This window comes from Pituophis catenifer, unplaced genomic scaffold, assembly GCF_029215685.1.
Source record: "Pituophis catenifer annectens isolate HBS135680 unplaced genomic scaffold, rPitCat1.0.hap2 SCAF_1, whole genome shotgun sequence".
In the NCBI taxonomy this organism is placed as follows: Eukaryota; Metazoa; Chordata; class Lepidosauria; order Squamata; family Colubridae; genus Pituophis; species Pituophis catenifer.
The window spans coordinates 134,461,355-134,479,425 of record NW_027256881.1 but is presented as its reverse complement, the minus strand read 5'-3'; the positions used below and the strand labels follow the sequence as shown (position 1 = coordinate 134,479,425).

The window sequence follows — 18,071 nt, the reverse complement described above, 5'->3', positions numbered from 1 at the left end:
CACTAATCAATTGGTAAGAAGACATATAAAATTTTACCTATTGTATTTGTTTTTGCACTCTTTTCCATATGATTTATTTCTAAGATAGCTAGAATGTGGTGTCTTTTCTCTTTTAAACAGGGAAATTTTTAGCAGACAACATAGTAGGATCTGTAGTTGTATTCTCCTTGCTATTTTGGATTCCTCTCAGTATTCTAGTACACTGTGTGGTAAGTTTTCATTTAAACAGGTGCCTTAAATTCAAGTGCGATTTTATGAATGATCAGTCAACAGTAGATGTTTAAGAAAATTTAATTGTCTACAAAGTTTATAGTAAATTTATAGTAAAAGACATTGAGTCCATAATTACGAAAATCAGTGCTGAGTATTACACATTTGATACTTAGATCTTTTCACAGTAAGAGTATTCCCTGTTTATTCATTCCACTCCTTCCTCCCCCATCTCCAGTAATTTGGGAATGTTTTGATTCCTCGAAATTGGCTTCCTTTTCAGAACTTGAGGTTTTTAAAGAAATCATTATTTAAAAACACCTTTATGTTTTTTAAAGCAGGAAGAAGCATATTGGCTAGGTAATTTGAAACTGTTTCCAAAGTTATAATAACTTGCTTAGTGATTGACGTAACTACCCATGAGTTCTGATTATTTGTAAAATAATGATTTGTTTATAGAAATAAAGATGTGATTTCCCCCTTTTTTAACAGGACAAGAAATTGGACAGGCAATATGAAGAAAACACCAAATCTCTGTTTGGTCCAAGTGTAAGTTTGCTTGAATTAATACTTTTAGTACTGCATTTGTTGACAACAAACCTCTGCTGGATAAAGTTTTCATCAGGTAGTCCTCAACTTACGACCAGTTATTTAACAACAATTCAAAGTTACAAGAGATTCAAAAAAAGTTACTTATGACCCATCCATGAATTACAACTGCCATACCATCCCTGCAGTCATGTTATAATCGCATTTTGGGCACTTTAGCAACTGGTTTGCATTTACCACCAGCTGCAGCATCCCGCAGTCAGATGATAGCGGTTTGTGACTTGTGACTAGTTTACCTAAAAAAATACCCACTGAATAAACTGGGTTCAGATTTATGACCATGTGATTTGCTTAACAACAGGTGATTCGCTTAATGACCTTCATAAGAACAATCATAAAATTGAGTCCGGTTATGTGGTAACTCAATTTATGCCTACAATGAGTTACAACGAAAAGTCCCTGAATTCAATTGTCCTAATTCAAGGACTACCAGTAAAATGTATATTCAGCTGAACAAAAAAGTCAATCTATATTGGACAGGAAACTTCAAAGTTTAAATAAATCATGTACGTATAATGTCATGTTTTCTGGCCCACGGGGCTACCCTGGAAACAGCGAAGGACTGGCCCACGGTGCCTCTGCCAGCGAAAAGGGAGCTCAGGAGAGCCACGCTGGGTGCTTGCCTTCTGCTGCCTAGGGCTGTGGATAGCTTGTGCCACTGTCTCAGGGTTGTCCGTGTGGCCTGAGAGGGATGGCGAGGCTCCTCTGGAGGACAAGGGTTTGGCGCTCTCCCTGGTCTTGTCTTCCTCCGCTGGAGAGAATGGATCCTCCAGCCCCGCCCAGGCCACCACAGGTGCCGCCAACACGAGTGACGTTGAGCTGGCCATGCCCACTCCAGCCATGCTCCCCACCCCCCCTGTGGTCAAACACAACCCTCATGCGGCCCTCAATGAAATTGAGTTTGACACCCTTGGGTTATAAGAACCCAATCCAGCTCCGAAAGATATTATTTCCAGGAAAAACTTGTTCGTGCCAAACTATCAAATTCTCTCTACCGTTTCTGAGTTACTGAGATTATACGTACCTTGTGTTTCCTGCATGAGCATAGGCTCCAGACATCCTTTCTTAATTTCATTCAACTATATTTTAGCTTAAATTAGTTTCAATTTATCCTACGGTAGTTGTAACTTTATCATACCTCCCTGTTTAAAAGTAACATTGTAGAAATTAAGCAGTTTCATACTATGTGCAACTTTCCTACAGCTCATTGTAGTGAAGCTTTTAAATGGTCATCTTTCATTAAAAGTCCAGAGGTTTGTATGGGCCAGAATTCTCACAAGACTTGCCCTCTTACCACCTGTACAGGATATCTGTTAGCGGCCCTTAGAGGCAGGCCTTCTGTGAACACTTTCCTTGGATGATGTAATAAAGCAAGGAAGACGTTTAGCATCCTCTTCCGATTAATATACGACCCGCTTGTCTCTTGCAGAACGTTGAGATGTTGAGCAGCATGGATTCAGCCTCCATCAGAATCATCAAGCCTTTTCCTGTTGTGCCCCCGGCAAGTCGGCACCAGCCTTTGCAGCCCATCGTACCTGTGTCTGTGGCAGCAGGGCCCCCAAAACTGGATCACCAAAGAATGGACACTATCCAAGAGGATCCAAGCACAGACTCGCATATGGAGGAGGATTGCTTTGAGAAAGATCCTTTTCCAAACAACAGTACAGCTGCCAAATCCTTTGAAGACCTCACAGATCATCCGGTCACCAGGAGTGAGAAAAGCTCTTTTAAACTGCAGCGCCAACATAGAGTAGACAGCAAAGAAACCGAGTGCTAGTCTCTGCCTTCTCAGCTGCTGATTCTTCTGCACAAAACCAAGTTCAGCTAGTTGATCTAAAGCCATTTCATTATATTCTCTGCCTCTCTGTGTGTTTGTGTGTGTGTGTGTGTATGCATTTGTACATGCATATGCATATATATGTATACTGAGAAAAAAGCAAGGAAGTGACCAACTGCAGATGCTGGCCATATGTATGATCTTCCTGATATCAGTGTGAAAGAGCACTGCCTAAAAGCATAAAAATTGAGGTCAGATATATTGAGTTTTTCTGACTCTCGTCTGTATTCTCAAAATTGAACCTACCCTTCAGTGGATGGAATCAAGCCATAATCTCTCTGACCCAAGATTTGTATATTGTAGTATTTTTATAATGTGCCTTCTTGGTATTAAACGGCACTGCTAAAGGAGATTTCTTTTTCCCCTCCAGAATACAGTCCTTCCAAATAAATGAAGTCTTCTTTTATTAGAGACTTCAGGAATGCTGCTGAACAGTATTGTTTTTTTTTTTTTAATGAAAGATGAAGGGAACCTTTCAATTTAATTGGTATTCAGGAAAGGCAGAGATTTCAGCTAAATTTGAAGGGAGTATCATAGCAGCTAATTACTTCAATGCAAATCTTGGAATCCGAGTAATGTTTTCCGAATAAAATATAGTGTGGCTTTAATTACGCCATTCTGATCGAACCCGACAGGAAATTAATCAAAATCCAATTGAGATAGAAGCAATGTTTTCACTGATTTTCAGATTTCTATGCACATAGGGTGCTGGGTATTAATCTCTGATGCAAAACGAACATCTTGAATGTGTAATTGTCATTTCACTTTTTTCACTTTGTGAGGAAAGAATGTAAGTCTAGAAAGGGGACTTCATAAAACTGTATTTCAAACCATGCCAGTGTACAGCATCCAGGGCATCTGCATGTTGTTTCGTCTGTGGCGTATTTCACATTGCATTTTTACGGCTGATCTGCTTCTGTGAGGAAGCAAAAGTTGTGGTTGCAATGAGGAAAAAGACCTGAGCGTCTTGTTGTGCAGGGCTCCTCTGCCACTAGCCTGGCTTATCTCAGTCCTGATCTCCGTCAAGTGCCAATTGCTGCCTTTGTGGCTTTCTCCAGGCCTTTTGCTGAGTGAGCAAAAGCAGAAACGGCACAGCCCTCTCCTTTTAATGGGAAGGGATCTCAGGAGGGATCGCCTGATCTCAGGAGTTGAGGCAGTGCATATAGAAGCGGTTGGCTCACGATCCAAAGGGTAGCATTATTTCCAATTGCACATCTAATCATGTCCTAAGTTATGCTTTATATAAAACACAACAGCTTGGGAGCTGGTCCACGTATCAGAAAAAATGACTGATGAAAAATTTGTATTTTGTAGCATCTAATTAACAAACCTGTACATTTTTCATGGATATTTGTTACACTACTTGAATTTGTGTCCCTGAGGTATTTTTACCGATATTCTGTTAATTTTTTAGATTTCATGCCCAGCTGTAAAGTAACCTTTGTATGAGGAGTAAGAGCTCCCATTGCCATGTAATAAAATGATTTTCTAAAATATAAATAATTGGTGGTAATTAAAGCTTCAAGTTTTTCAGGCCCTGGATATGTCAACCCTGGCTGGGCTCCTAAAGCTAAGTAGGATCAGGCCCGGTTAGTACCTGGATAGGACAGATTCAGCAAGAATCCCTAAACTGTAGGCTAGATTAGACATTCCAAAAACATTCTAGAAGGAGCAGGAAGAAACCACTGTCGGTATTATTGCAAAGCTACTTGAATGATTGTATCCATTGGGTCACAAGTTAAGCTTGTATCAAGGACAACTTATAAAAGTTTTTCATGAGATGCATCTTGGCATTCATCGAATAGTTGAATCACAAGTCCCTTTTTCTGTGACAATTTAAAAGCTTCAATAACCCGTTAAACATTGTACTTCAATGTGTGTCGTAGTAACCAAGGCAATTAAATGCTGCAGTTGTCTATTCTATCTTGCATTCAAGAAACAGCTATGCGGGAGACTTGTAGACTGATAAGTAGTCTAAAATATTTGCTTTGCCCGCTTATTTTCAATTGTATATGGAGGATGTGACTGTAACTGATAATAGGTGCAATAGCAGCAATCAAAAATAGAACATGAATGCTTGTTCTTTAAAAACTGATCAGCTCATCTTAGTATGGTATTGTCAACTGCTGAACATTGGATAAAAAGGAATCTGTTGGCATACTGGTTGAGTTATTTGATTGATGATGATAGGCAGAGTTGCCCATCCTTGTTCTATTCTTTTAGCAAGGTGAGTACCATAGAAATCAGACAATGGAAGTAATCAGTAATGTAACTACTGCCTGGTGAAATATCTAAGGAGGAAGCTTGAAATGGCCTATGTCACACTTGAAGCAGAACCTGATATTAGGAAATTGCAGAAAGCACATTTGGCTGCATTCTGGTTTGGGCCTTTGCATTTAAACTGCCTTCTTTTGGCAGCTCCAATGCATTTCCAAAGAGCTGCCTGCTCACTTCCTTCCAGCCAGCAAATGCTAGCTGCAAAGCAAATTTTTTTAGACTAAGTGCCCACATCAGCAAAGATTAAATAGCCAAAGGATCCTTTGCTTGTATTGTTATAATTGTGGTTCTTGTTTACCATATCACTCATTCCAAGACCAATGCTATACATTATCAGCTTGGATTACATGTACTGTAGCTTAGAGGTAATTTTAAACACCTTAGCTTTTTTCCAAAAAGACTTTGTGGTTCAGTATGTTTCTTACCACAATTATCTGAACGGCTCTTTTCCCGTATTGTTGTGTCCCTGCTTCCTTCTGCAATCAGAACGTTACTTTAGTGGTAACCTACCAACCAGGTTAAGCCTTCATTGCATCTCTAAAACATTTGATTTTTTTTCTAACACTTCTCTTAGCAGGACTTTACTTTCTCCAGAGTGCCTAAAGACAACTTTTGCTATTACTTCATTAACATTGTTGATTGTCTCAGTCAGGGTCATCACCACCCACATTCTCAAGATTTGGTAAAGCTTGATTCAGAATTATCAATTATTGTAATCGTCTTGGATTATGATTACTATATTGTTGCATTAACTATTGTCCCGCTTTCTTTTAATTCCATATTTTAATCCCTATGGCATATGATTCTGTATCTCTTGACTGCTAATGTCCACTACAGAAATCATTAACATTTGCCAACCTATCTAAATAAGTCACTTAACTACTTACTGTATGCATGATCCTGGGCTACTTAACCAATTTGTTATTACTAGAGGAGAAAGATTTCTTAGGGCAACAGTGAAGCCATCTAAAAGTGGACATACAACCCACTGGCATCCTTGAATGTCAATTCTAGGGTTGAGGAAATAAAATGTAGCCTTTTTTCCCTTTTGCATTTTGGAAAATCTAGAGGATGTGGAAAGCAGTTCCCCTTTAAGATCCCTCCTGAAATAGTCTTAACCCTTAAGCCAATAGTCTTTTGGAGTGCAGCCTACAAAATGCTATCCAAAATCTGGTGATCCTTCCTAACAACCCAAGTTAGACACCCAGCCCTGTTCTGAGCTTGAAATATAGTCTAAAGTTCTGTAGCAATGTGGGATTGTCTGATCCATCAGGCAATCCCACATTGCCTGTTTGTCTGTTTTTTGCTTGTGTTGACAATTTTCTTATGCGTACAATGTGCATTGAAATTTTAAACAGGTAATTGCCCTACCTGTGCCGGTCACGACATAATTAGAAAACTCAGCAATTCTGAGTGAATATTTATAGAGGTCTAATAATTGAGAATGCAAGTTCATATCAGTATATTCTCTTAAGAATTGGTATTGCTGATTGTGGAAAAAAAAGGAAATTTTATTTTGTATCTACATCTACAAAACCTACGGATGTTCTTCTTTTTATTGCTTCTTAGCAATGGGGATGCCCAGGAGACTAGCTTCAGGGTAGAGATGATCTACATCACGCCAGTAGGGAAGCAATTGAGGAAGGCTTGACAATTTTTTTTCTAGGAGTGTCCAAAGCTGGTTTGCTAGAAAAGTATTTCCTTTTTCTGATAAATGGAGTCCATCTGACAGGTAACAGTTGAAGTCCTAAACCAGAGATTTCACAAAATATAAAATGTTGTAAATTGTTCAGATGACTTTACAGAAAGAAACTTAAGCCAAAAATACAGGCAGCTTCAACCTATGCCTACAATTGAACCCAAAATTTCTGTTTCTAAGTGAGACATTTGTTAAATGAGTTTGCCCAGTGGTGAAATTCATTTTTTTTTACTACCGGTTCTGTGGGCGTGGTATGGCTTGGTGGGCATAGCTTGGTGGACATGGCAGGGGAAGGATACTGCAAAATCTCCATTCCCACCGCACTCTAGAGAAAGGATACTGCAAAATCTCCATTCCCATCCCACTCCTGGGGCCAGCCTGAGGTGGTATTTGCTGGTTCTCTGAACTACTCAAAATTTCCACTACCAGTTCTCCAGAACCTGTCAGAACCTGCTGGATTTCACCCCTGAGTTTGCTCCATTTTACAACCTTTCTTGCCACAGTTTTTAAGTAAATCATTGCAGTTGTTAAGTTAGTAACACGGTTGTTAAGTGAATCTGGTTTCACCATTGACTTGACTTGTCAGAAGGTTGCAAAAGCTGATCACAAGACCCCGGGACACTGCAACTGTCATAAATATGAGTTGCTAAGCATTTGAATTTTGATCACATGACCATGGAGATGCTGCCATAGCCATCAGGGTGAAAAATGGTTGTAAATCACTCTTCATGCCATTGTAATTTTGAACAGTCACTAAATGAACTGTTGTAAGCCGAGGACTACCTGTGTTAATCATTGCTCAACTAATCCGCCAGTCTGCAAAATAGAACATGATGAGCTTCTAAGGGAGACTTTGCACCCAGTAAGGAAATTAGCTTCACTTTGCTGCGTACACTGCTATGACAATCTCAGAAATCACACCTGGTCTCCTTTTTGCATAAGTGTCCACAGGTCGATGACATCAGCGCCACATTCTTCAGCTATTTTAACGCAAGCCTTTGCATATTCCCCGGTGACAGAATTTAGCCGATTTAATTTTTCACCTGTTGAGAATTAGGGGGAAAAAAATACATCAAACTTAAAAACTGAGTTCAGGTTTTGCTTTTTGAGTAACAAACATGAATCACAAATGGATCCAGATGATGCAACTCATCATCCTTAGGCTTTAATGGTGCACAGAATGTCCTCATTAAAGGACCCCAACTGTAATGGGCAACTTGGTTGTCAAGCTAAGCAGTTGCTAAATGGAACTATGAAGATACTTCAGCATTCCTTTGCTTTATAGATCTGTGAAGGTCATAAATGTGGGGATTGTTCATAAATCACTGTCACAACTGAAAACAATTGCTATGCGAGACAATCGCTAATCAAGGAGGCTCTGTAGCTATCTTAAGAGGGTGAAAGTGGGCAAACAGAAGAACAATATAATTTCTTCATGGAGGAACTCATACGGCTCCGGCTCCAGTCCCATCCAGATGTTGACATGGGCAATTTTTGGAATTTAAGCTTGGTTTAATTTAGATCCAGAGTTAATTTTTGCTATTCTCATTACATCCAACCTATTGATCCGTTGGAATGAAAGCATGTAAAAATCAGAATTGTCCTTTCCAAAACCCTAATAAAATGGAACTAAATTTAGTGTTAGGAGAAATGTCACAGAAGAAAGATCAAAGGTAAAAATGGGTTGGTTCCAACTAGCGGCTGCAGAAAACAAAAACTGAAAAAATTCCCCCAAATGCATCTTTCCAGGAGAGGCAGCTGGATAATGAATTGGAAAACTGTGATTGGGCCAGCCTAGACTCACCTCCATTCTACTACGATCATGTGTCTTAGTGCAGTGTGTACTCAGCCCGCCCTCTACTTCCCACTGCACACATACACAAAGAGGTGTAACATGAGGACAGAGTTGAAGTATACTTATACAGAAGAAACTCATTATTACAGAGGAGGAAACGAACATGGTCTCTGGCCATTGCTGGTAAAGAGACTGAAATGCATTCTGGAATCCATGCTCTGTGCATTCTTCCTTGCTCGCTTGCTGTATTTTGAATTTTTGCATATGAATTCATAATGGAAGGGATGTTGAGTGTGCCACATATGAATGAAAAACCAAGTTCTGTAACAGTTCTCCAATACCAGGACTCCTGTCTTGACTGGATTCTGTGGTGACATTACAATCCAGGAACATCCACATGTTTTGCTAACTAAATTAGATCTGATACCCATTTTTCTTTTTCCTAGCAAGAGCTATAGAACAGACAAGACTGAATGTAAATATATGTATAGTGTAGAACCAGTGTGGGGTACAGAGAATCCTTTTGCTGACCACAATATCACATGCAGTAAAGGTTAGAAGCTAATTTTGCCTTCATAGCTTCACTGCAGATTATTTTGAGCTGCTGCGTTTTGTTTTTGCTTTTTTTAAAAAAGCTATTTCCATACAGTTGTATACTTTGATTCTAATTTTAAGATGGGAATCTTAAATCTTTAATCTTAAAATGGGAATAAATAAAACATGCCAACGGTCATTTTATTTTGCAAAAAAAAAAAAAGAGGCTAACAGGACAAATTTGGCAGAACTAATGGAAAAAGGCTAGACCAAACATTCCTGGTATAACTTAACTAGAACATGGAATAAATCATGCAGGGAAGTTTGCTAATTCTATTCAAAAAGGAATTTAAAAAATCCTCACCTTTAGCCACACACTCTTTTTCCCAACTAGCTTCATGAAGGGGTGGTGGAGTCACTAATATAATGTCCTGTTTGGAAATGTCCACAGAGTTGAGGTAGCATATCATACTTTTCAAATTGTCAGCATATTCCTTCAGTGGAATGTGCTGTCTGGGGTTCTCATCTGTGTAACAAGATACAGGAGTTAAACTTTCTGGCAGTTGTTGTGCTCTGTTCATGTTCTGTTTCTTACACAGCTCTTCTCAAACTGGGAAAAGGTAGGACAGTTAAGTAAAATTGGGAGGCAGAAAGCAAAAAGCCCTCATTCTAAATACATTTTCACAAAGCAAAGGAAGTGCTAACTTGGCTACAAAATCAATTAGACACAAGGAACACTGAGAAAGACAGTGGGGTTCCTGTTTCCTTGAAAGATGCTCACCCCTCCCAGCATGGACTTTTTGAAGGAAAATACAGTCAGCTGCTGGCTCAGCCATACAGCCCTGGAGACCAAGAATGCTGATTCAGCAGCCTGGGAAGCAATGAAACAGCATCTCAGTAACACACATTCTAAGAGCCTTTGTTGAAATTCAAGCAAGGCATTGTATCCGCCCCACATTACCTCAACAGTCTGACGCACTAACATGCGTTTTGCCATAACCCAAGAAAGTGGCTGGCGTGCCTGCTGATTAAACGTATCTGGACCAGTGTGTGAAGGCTTTAAAATATTTGAAGTAACATACTTTTCAATCCCAGCCTAACAAAACATTAAATTAGAAGAGTAGGATGAAGAATCCAAATTTTCTATACCTTTCAAAGCGCTGTCATTTGCCCCGAAGAAGACAGTTACCGCCAGGGTGTTTCCAGCATTATGGTCTTTGTTGATTAATCGTGGAAGAACCATTTTAGCCCACCTGGTGTTGTAGCCAGAGAGTCCACGATTCAAGACATCGCATTTTCTAAAATGAATATACACATAAAATTGAGTGTCTCTCTGTGTATCTCATTATGTAGTCAATCTACATCTTGAAATGGTAAAGATTGGTCAGGGAATTATTCAGTGTTGTATTCCACATAGGATATTCATAATTTTAGTCCCAAAGAATTCACAATTCATACATACTACCAGTAAAATTGGTTCAGCATTTAGCATGAATCCGACGTTCTCTTCCTCTCCTCTCCATAATGTACTATATTCCATGTTGAAAAGAAGCTTTTTGTATCTTTCATCATTTCCACCCAGAATTCTTACACATTTTCTTATTGTCAAACCTTATTTACAATGCAGAACAAATCATGATGTTTATGTTTTCAGTCCATTTCTAATGTATTTCCAGGCATTACACATCATTATAGATTTGAAGAGCCTGAACTACTACAGAGGTCAAGTAGAGGTTTTAGAAATTGTTTAAAAATTGGTGGGAGAATTGTAGACTATAAAGAAGATAACCTTGAGGAAGATAGGCAGGAATTGAGCCTTGGTAGTACAGTGAATGAGCCTTGGTAGTACAGTGGTTTAATGCACCCTGTTATTAACACAGCTGCCTGCAATTTCTGCAGGTTCGAATCTTACCAGGCTCAAGGTTGACTCAGCCTTCCATCCTTTCTAAGGTAGGTTAAATGAGGACCCAGTTTGTAGGGGCAATAAGATGACTTTGTATAAATATACAAAAGTATGAAGGCTATTGCTTAACGCATTGTAAGCCACCCTGAGTCTCCGGAGAAGGGCGGCATATAAATCAAATAAAAAAAAAAATTGTTGCCGAAGCAAAAGTGGAAGGAACACTGTTTAAGTTCAGAGGAACGAGATCCCATTCAGAAGTGGCTTAGACAGACCCCCTCCCTAATTCACTGAACCAAGAAGATAGGGAAGATATAGCGCAGCCACACTTGCACAATTCTGTTATTCTAGCAATCTCAATAAAAGTGGGTTTTGCCCTGCCATGCAGTTGATTTCATGGTCTGGTCTACCTGGTGGGGCTGGCAACGCAATAACAACAAAGTGGGATGCCAAAAGAGCCACCAAACACAGTTAGATTAATAACAGTAAAAATAAAAAAAAATTAAAAAAGGAAGGAGTCTACCATTTACATTAAGAGAAATTTTAATTTCACTGGTTCCATAGTGATCTCTTGTGATTTCCTATGTGTCAGATGAGAACATCATCAAGAATGCAGCCTGGAGAGATGTATCATTTGAATATTCTGACGGTGTGTTTCCTCTCAATGTGACAAAAGAACTAACAAGATGAGAGGTAAAACAAAATAAATAAAATGCTAGTATTTCTTACCTAGCTAATCTATTAGCAAGTGATGCGCCCCATCCCTTATCTTGGAAGGAAAACTAGAAGAAAGACAATTAACAATTTATGTAAATGCAGAGATCCCAATAAATGTACTCATTCTTACAGTTCAGCCTAGCGTCTCCAACATTATTGTATATTTTAAGCATCATACACAGTGACTCACTGCAATCAAGTACAGTACCAAATTTAGGGCTACCAGTTCTGAGTTGCAAAGTCCCAAGTAGATGGCAGTAAAGAAGCACAGATAATTCTCTGTCAGCATTTGACAGCCCCATATCTCGTAGCACTTGCGTAATTTCTCCGTTAGTAAAAGCCAATGCACATCAGACAACTTTATGAATTATTTACTTTGAAGAGTGACAAAATACCTGCAAGGCAGAACAGGGCATTTCCCAATCCAGAATCTAGAACGACAAAGCCCCATGTCTACTCAGAGAACTGCTTCCTCTGTTCACAGGAACGCTGGAAGTGATCACCATCATCTTCCATTTGAGCAGGAAGTTTGGCTCCTTTCTTTTCCAAAGTACAATGTAAGAAATGTTGTGGGGGAGACGTGGAATTTGGCCCTTGGATCAATTCTTCAACTTTACCTTGAGATGGATGTCATTTGAAACACTGTTGGGTGTGCAAGTACATAATAATGTAGCCTTGTACTGTACAAGTAATCCTGTACTTAGGACTGTTCGTTTAAGGACAATTTAAAATTACAACCATCTTGGAAAAATTCAGTGATGCGGTGGATGTGATGTGCCGGTGCCTGGAGGCTGTGAGGGTCTGGATGGGAGTCAACAGGCTCCCATCCAGGCTTAATCCAGACAAGACCAAGTGGCTGTGGGTATTGCCTCCTAAAGACTATGTTGATTGTCCATTCTTGGTTCTGGGGGGAGAAATTGTCCTCCTCAGAACGGGCTCGCAATTTGGGTGTCCTCCTAGACTCACAGCTAAGACTAGAGCAACATCTGATAGCTGTGGCTAGGGGGACCTTTGCACAGGTTCGCCTTGTGCACCAATTGCGATCCTACTTGGATCAGGAGGCTCTCCTCACAGTCACTCATGCCCTTGTCACCTCACGGTTAGATTATTGCAACGCGCTCTACATGGGGCTACCCTTGAAAAGTGTTTGGAGACTACAGTTGGTCCAGAACGCAGCTGCGCGAGCTGTCGTGGGGGCACCTAGGTACACCCACATTACACCAATTCTCCACGAGCTGCACTGGCTCCCTATTGGTCTCCAGTCACAATTCAAGATGTTGGTTATTACCTTGAAGCCCTACATGGCTTAGGGCCAGGTTATCTTCGAGACCGCCTTCTGCCGCATAGCTCCCAGCGACCGGTAAGATCCCACAGAGTTGGTCTCCTCCGGGTCCCGTCAGCTAAACAATGCCGGCTGGCAGGCCCGCGGGGGAGGCCCTTCTCTGTGGCTGCCCTAGCTCTCTGGAACCAGTTACCTTCTGAGGTCCGGACCATCCCCACCCTATTGGCCTTCCAAAAAGCGGTGAACACCTGGCTTTCCCGGCAGGCCTGGGGCGTTGATCTCGCTCTTGTGATCTGGCGAGATCCGGTCATGAATGGCGTGAATGAGTTTTTAATGTTTTTAATTTTTTAAAATGTATTGTGAGCCGCCCTGAGTCTTCGGAGAGGGGCGGCATATAAATTGAATTAATTAAATTAAATTAAATTAAAAGTGATTTATAACCTGTCCTTGCACTGATGACCATTGCATCACTCCTACAGTCATATGATTACAATCTTCCCAGCCTGTTTCCTACAAAAAATAGCAATTGGGAAGATAGATTTGCTTAATGATCATGTTTTATTTAACAACTCAGTGATTTGTGCTAAAAATGGCTGTAAAATCAGGTCCAGTTACATGATGACTCACTTTATGACCACACTGATGATGAAATTCTGATCCCAGTTGTGGTTGTAATCAAGGACTACCCGTATAAAACATGTAGTTTATTGTATCTGATCAAGAGTTGGTTGGGAATCCTTCTGTACGAGGTGTTTTTATTTAGACCACTGGAAATGACATGTAGCCAAAATAAAGAGGTTAAAAATATCAGTGTATATGAGGGTGGATAAAAATCAATGATTTTTTTAAAAAAATCAAAAAAATCAGATTTTTTGGATTTAAATCGGATATTTTTTTTATTTAAATTGGATTTTTTTGATTTTATCGAATTTATTTTAATAAAAAACTTTTGGGGTAAAAATCTATCGTAAAATAGTTTTCTATTTAAGATACATAAATAATTTAGTTTATTCAGCATGAAATGGAGCTTAGTTATGCAGCATGAGGCTGTATATTCTGCAACACTAGGACTATTGGTGAGTCAACAGTGGGTCAAAGGAGTAGCAGAGATGACAGTTGCTCTTTAAAAATTATGATTTAAATCAAGCCTTTTTACTAGTGATTTAAATCAACTCGATTTAAATCAAATCCACCCTGGTGTATATTAAGTCCCAAAGGTGCTTTTTCAAGAAGCAACCGGACTTTTCTTTGAAGACGTTTCACTTCTCAGAGCTGAAGAAGCTTCTTGAATAAGAAGCGAAATGTCTTCCAAAAAAAAAAAAAAAACAACCCACACAAGGAAGTTCAGTTGCCTCTTGAAAAAGCACCTTTGACCTGGATGACTAGAAACCTCCATAGGGCATATTAAGGTTTTCTGCAATCTGACTATACCTACAAATATTCTGACTGAATGAAAAAGCAATGTGTAAATAAAGTCATTTAAGTATGGCTATATCAAAGGTGCTATTGTCATGGACTATTATGAAATAGGGATGGATAGGCTCTTAGATCATTATGAGCAACTTCTGTTTAAGGGCAAAACAGACATGAGTTGAAAGTCCCAGCTGGAATCCTGAAGGAAGAGATATTCCTTTACCTGTTCCCACATTCTAAGGACTATTTTAAAATGGATTAAAAAATAATAATCCAGTCTTGACATTTCAGATTAAGCATGACAATCTTGAGAGGCAGGCCAGGTTAGAGGTCATTTTTGACTTTCCCAACTATTTCAGCAAAATTAGTGACACTCCTGGCTGTATTTTCAATTACAGTCATTGTATTTTCAATTACTGGAGTGTATGTTGTCCGGTTGATGAGTGGGGCTTGCTACAGAGGGGAAGCCCATTTCCAAACTTCTCCTATCTCCTTAAATTTTAAGTCAGATGTAATCACCTCCTCTTTCCCGGTATTTTTAGTTTGGCTCCAAGCCTGGCAACCAGCTGTGATCGCATTAGACTAGCACAGAGGTCTTCAAACTTGGCAGCTTTAAGACTTGTGGACTTCAACTCCCAGAATTCTCCAGCTAGCTATGCTGGAGTTGAAGTCTGGGAGTTGAAGTCCACAAGTCCTAAAGCTGCCAAGTTTGAAGACCTCTGATAGCAACCCCAATTGGCAGCCGCGCTCCCCTCCCAACTGCAAAGCTACTCCTTAAAAGCTGCGCAGAAAAGCCAATTCACGTTACGCAAAGGAAGTCGTCGTTTTTTTTTTTTCCCCTCCGAGCCTCTTTGGGCAGCTCAAAAGAAAACTCCACCTGGTGAATTTCTACCTAAGAAGGGGGGTGGGGGTGGAATCTGAAGTAGAATTTTTTTCTAAGAGAAAAAATTTTAGGTAGAAAAAATTTCTAAGCATTTCTACTTAAAAAGAGACTTGTCTTCAGCCACTTGTCTGAAATGGCCAGGGTTTCCTGCTTGAGCAGGGGGAGAGGGTTGGACTAGAAGACCTCCAAGGTCCCTTTTCAGCTCTATTCTGAATTGAATACCTCTTCAATTCTTCAATACCTCGAGGCTGCAGGTGATTGGGAGGCGACCACTGGCTTGCGTGGGGGGGCGATTGAAGTAAGTAAGTAAGACGAAAAAGGAGAACAAGTAGAATAAAAGCAAGACGTGTGAAAATCAATCGGAGGCGGGGATGGGGAGGGAGAAGGGACACAGGGCCTTTGCGTCTGTTTTGGGGCCATGTTGTCCCACTCACCAACATCACCACCACCCTGAAGTACCTCAGTAATGGAGTCTCCGAAAAGCACGATCCGAGGCAGCAGAAGGAGCCCCCGGGCAGCCGCCGTTTCCGACAAAGCCATGCTTTCGGTTTTGCAGAAGCGGTTGCAGGCAGGACGGCTCCACCGGGCGTGTGTGTGTGTGTGTGTGTGTTTATGTGTGCGCTGTGTGAGTGTGCAAAGGGGGCGGGGCAGCTGTGCCTGCCTATGTGCTTGAAACCAAAAAACCGCGGATCTTGCAGCGTTGAAACGCTTAGGGGACCCTGAACTGGAGAGTCTTTTGGCTCCTCCTCCGGCTCATTTGACCTCAGAGGCGGAGAGCGATGGAAGAAAATCAAAAATAGACTCGATCTTCAAAGACCGATCGGAGAGGCCCGATCTCTTTCAGGGATTCGTTTTGCACAATAGCCAGACCTTTTTTCCCCCTTCTTTGGGGTGGGCAGCCTTGCCCTTTGCAAACTTGGGAGTTCCCAACAGATCAAGACAATGGATCTTCCTTGAGCCCTTTCTTCCTTTCTGGGTCCCCAAACTGCCTGATTCAGACAATTAAAGCTCCTTTTGCAAGGAGGCAAGAGAGGCCGGTGAAAAATCACAAACTTCATTTTTGCTAACTAGAGCATGAGACATCAAAAGGAACAGAAGTAGCCCAATCGTCAGAAATAGCCCAATCGTTAGGTTTAATCAGGGGTGAAATCCAGCAGGTTCTGGCAGGTTCTGGAGAACCTGTAGCGGAAATTTTGAGTAGTTTGAAGAACCGGCAAATACCATCTCTGGTTGGCCCCAGAGTGGGGTGGGAATGAAGATTTTGCAATATACTTTCCCCAGGAGTGGGGAGGGAATGGAGATTTTGCAGTAACCTTCCCCTGGAATGGGGTGGGAATGGAGATTTTGCAATATCCTTCCCCAGAAGTTGGGAGGGAATGGCGATTTTGTAGTAACCTTCCCCTGCCATGCCCACCAAGCCACACCCACGGAACTGGTATGTCAGATGTAAATGCCTTATTCTCCAATGTGTAAATAGTATATGAACGGGGTATCAGGGGTTAATTTATTCTTCACTCCTTAATGTATTCATAATTCACCACTCCCACATCTAGCTCCTCCCATTGTATATATAAGGAGCTGTCTTCATCTTTTTCCTTGCTTCTATCTGTGAATATTCAGTGAATATAGAATGCCTATTGTAAATAAAAGAAAATATATTCAAACCTCTAACTCTCACTAATCTTATTGAGTCTGATCCTGAAAATATTGCAACAAGCTGGTAGCAGAGGATGGTTAATTGACTCAATAAAAAACTTAAAAATGTCTAAGAAAGATAGGCCCAACACCAGGGCATACAGCAAAGAAATGGAAACAGAACAAGAAATAATCAACGAATCCACAAACGCAATTTCGAGAGAATCCGAAGAATACACCACTGAAGACGAAGAAATTATAGATGAAAATGATGACCAGGAGGAAATCGAAATAGAGAATAACGAACTCAGGTCAGAAATATTAAAACTATTAAAGAGCCAGAAGAACGATGAAAACCTCATCGCGAACCTCCAAGATATGCTGAAGAACAGCGGAGCAGCGAGAGAGAAAAACATCACTAATGAAAAGTCTAAAGACCCAAAAATAGTGAGTGATATGACTGCAGAAAAAAATATTGTGAAGAAGAAAAACGGTGATCCAGCGCGAAATTTTGAATGGCAGCCATCTTGGTTTCAACAGGTCTCCAAGGTGAGCGAAGCAGAGCCAATCAAAAAGCTCAATTCAAAATTTCTGGCGCGAAAAACGTTATCAGACAACGAAAATGAAAAAGAAGATTCAAACTCCTCAGAAGAATCAGAATCAGAAAGTGAAGGTGATTCAACAAACTACCAAATAAAATCAGCAATGAAAACGCTTTTTGCTGCATTTGGGCCAAAACTAAAAATTACTAAAAAGCTAACGAAGAAGCGAGCGAGCAAGCCAATGCCTCAAGACCTGCCCGCTCCCATCCTGACTACGAGAGCGCCGACGCCCGAACCCAGAGAGCCCTGCCGATACCGCCCCACGCCACAGACCGAAGCAAGCACCAACGCCCTCAGAAGAAAAGGAAGAACAGCCGCCGTCGTCAGGACTCCCAAAATCGAACCAGAGAACGAGCGAGCCGCAGTGAGGAGAACCTTTCACGACGACTCCAAGGAAGAAATGGACAACGCACATGCGCAAGACTACGCAGACGGCCCGGGAAGACATGAACTGGCGAGGAGACCGTGCAGGCTCGTTGCGAGCATCCCCATGCCGTTTTGTAACTTTCTGCATTTACGAGACCACGGACTACCTCAGGTTGTAAGTAATGGACCTAATAATGTCGGAAATTTACCCAGTGACTTCCCAAAGCTAAGGGTAGATGGCATTAATTTGCAAGAATGGTATCAACAGCTCCAGGTTGTCTTTATGAAGGAAAACTTACTGTTTTTTATCAC

General features: G+C 40.8%; 2 protein-coding genes across 5 annotated transcripts in view; one reads left to right on the top strand and one right to left on the bottom strand.

Annotated features, from left to right (window-relative positions):
- The window catches only part of ADAM17 (ADAM metallopeptidase domain 17), a 29,864-nt gene extending 25,705 nt beyond the window's left edge, over window positions 1-4,159 (top strand). The window contains exons 17-19 of the mRNA XM_070932979.1: window positions 121-209; window positions 703-759; window positions 2,249-4,159. Coding sequence (XP_070789080.1) covers window positions 121-209; window positions 703-759; window positions 2,249-2,596 — 494 coding nt within the window. The 3' untranslated portion in view covers window positions 2,597-4,159. The remainder of the gene's footprint in view (window positions 1-120; window positions 210-702; window positions 760-2,248) is intronic.
- A 2,264-nt stretch (window positions 4,160-6,423) lies between these two features.
- On the bottom strand, window positions 6,424-15,776 carry IAH1 (isoamyl acetate hydrolyzing esterase 1 (putative)). 4 transcript variants are annotated; one of them, XM_070955341.1, is made up of 7 exons: window positions 15,616-15,697; window positions 11,974-12,220; window positions 11,591-11,643; window positions 10,111-10,259; window positions 9,326-9,487; window positions 7,554-7,675; window positions 6,424-6,680 (listed from the first exon to the last, which is right to left on the bottom strand). In XM_070955341.1, the coding sequence occupies exons 2-7, from the start codon at window positions 11,992-11,994 to the stop codon at window positions 6,489-6,491; spliced, it is 699 nt and encodes a 232-aa protein (XP_070811442.1). In that variant the 5' UTR covers window positions 11,995-12,220; window positions 15,616-15,697; the 3' UTR covers window positions 6,424-6,488. The 4 variants fall into 4 exon arrangements, with proteins under 4 accessions (XP_070811442.1, XP_070811450.1, XP_070811434.1 ...); XM_070955349.1 differs by having other exon boundaries at window positions 11,974-12,195; window positions 15,616-15,681; XM_070955333.1 differs by lacking the exon at window positions 11,974-12,220 and having other exon boundaries at window positions 15,616-15,776.
- Window positions 15,777-18,071: the final 2,295 nt, after the last annotated feature.

Bases quoted from the DNA above. Each gene is read 5' to 3' on its own strand.
- IAH1 (XM_070955333.1), bottom strand. From the start codon at position 15,696: ATGGCTTTGTCGGAAACGGCGGCTGCCCGGGGGCTCCTTCTGCTGCCT. The intron at 9,488-10,110 runs GTATAGAAAATT...CTTGTTACACAG, and splicing joins AAATGACAGCGCTTTGAAAG to ATGAGAACCCCAGACAGCAC. The intron at 6,681-7,553 runs GTGTGATTTCTG...TCTCTGGTTTAG, and splicing joins TTATGCAAAAAGGAGACCAG to GACTTCAACTGTTACCTGTC.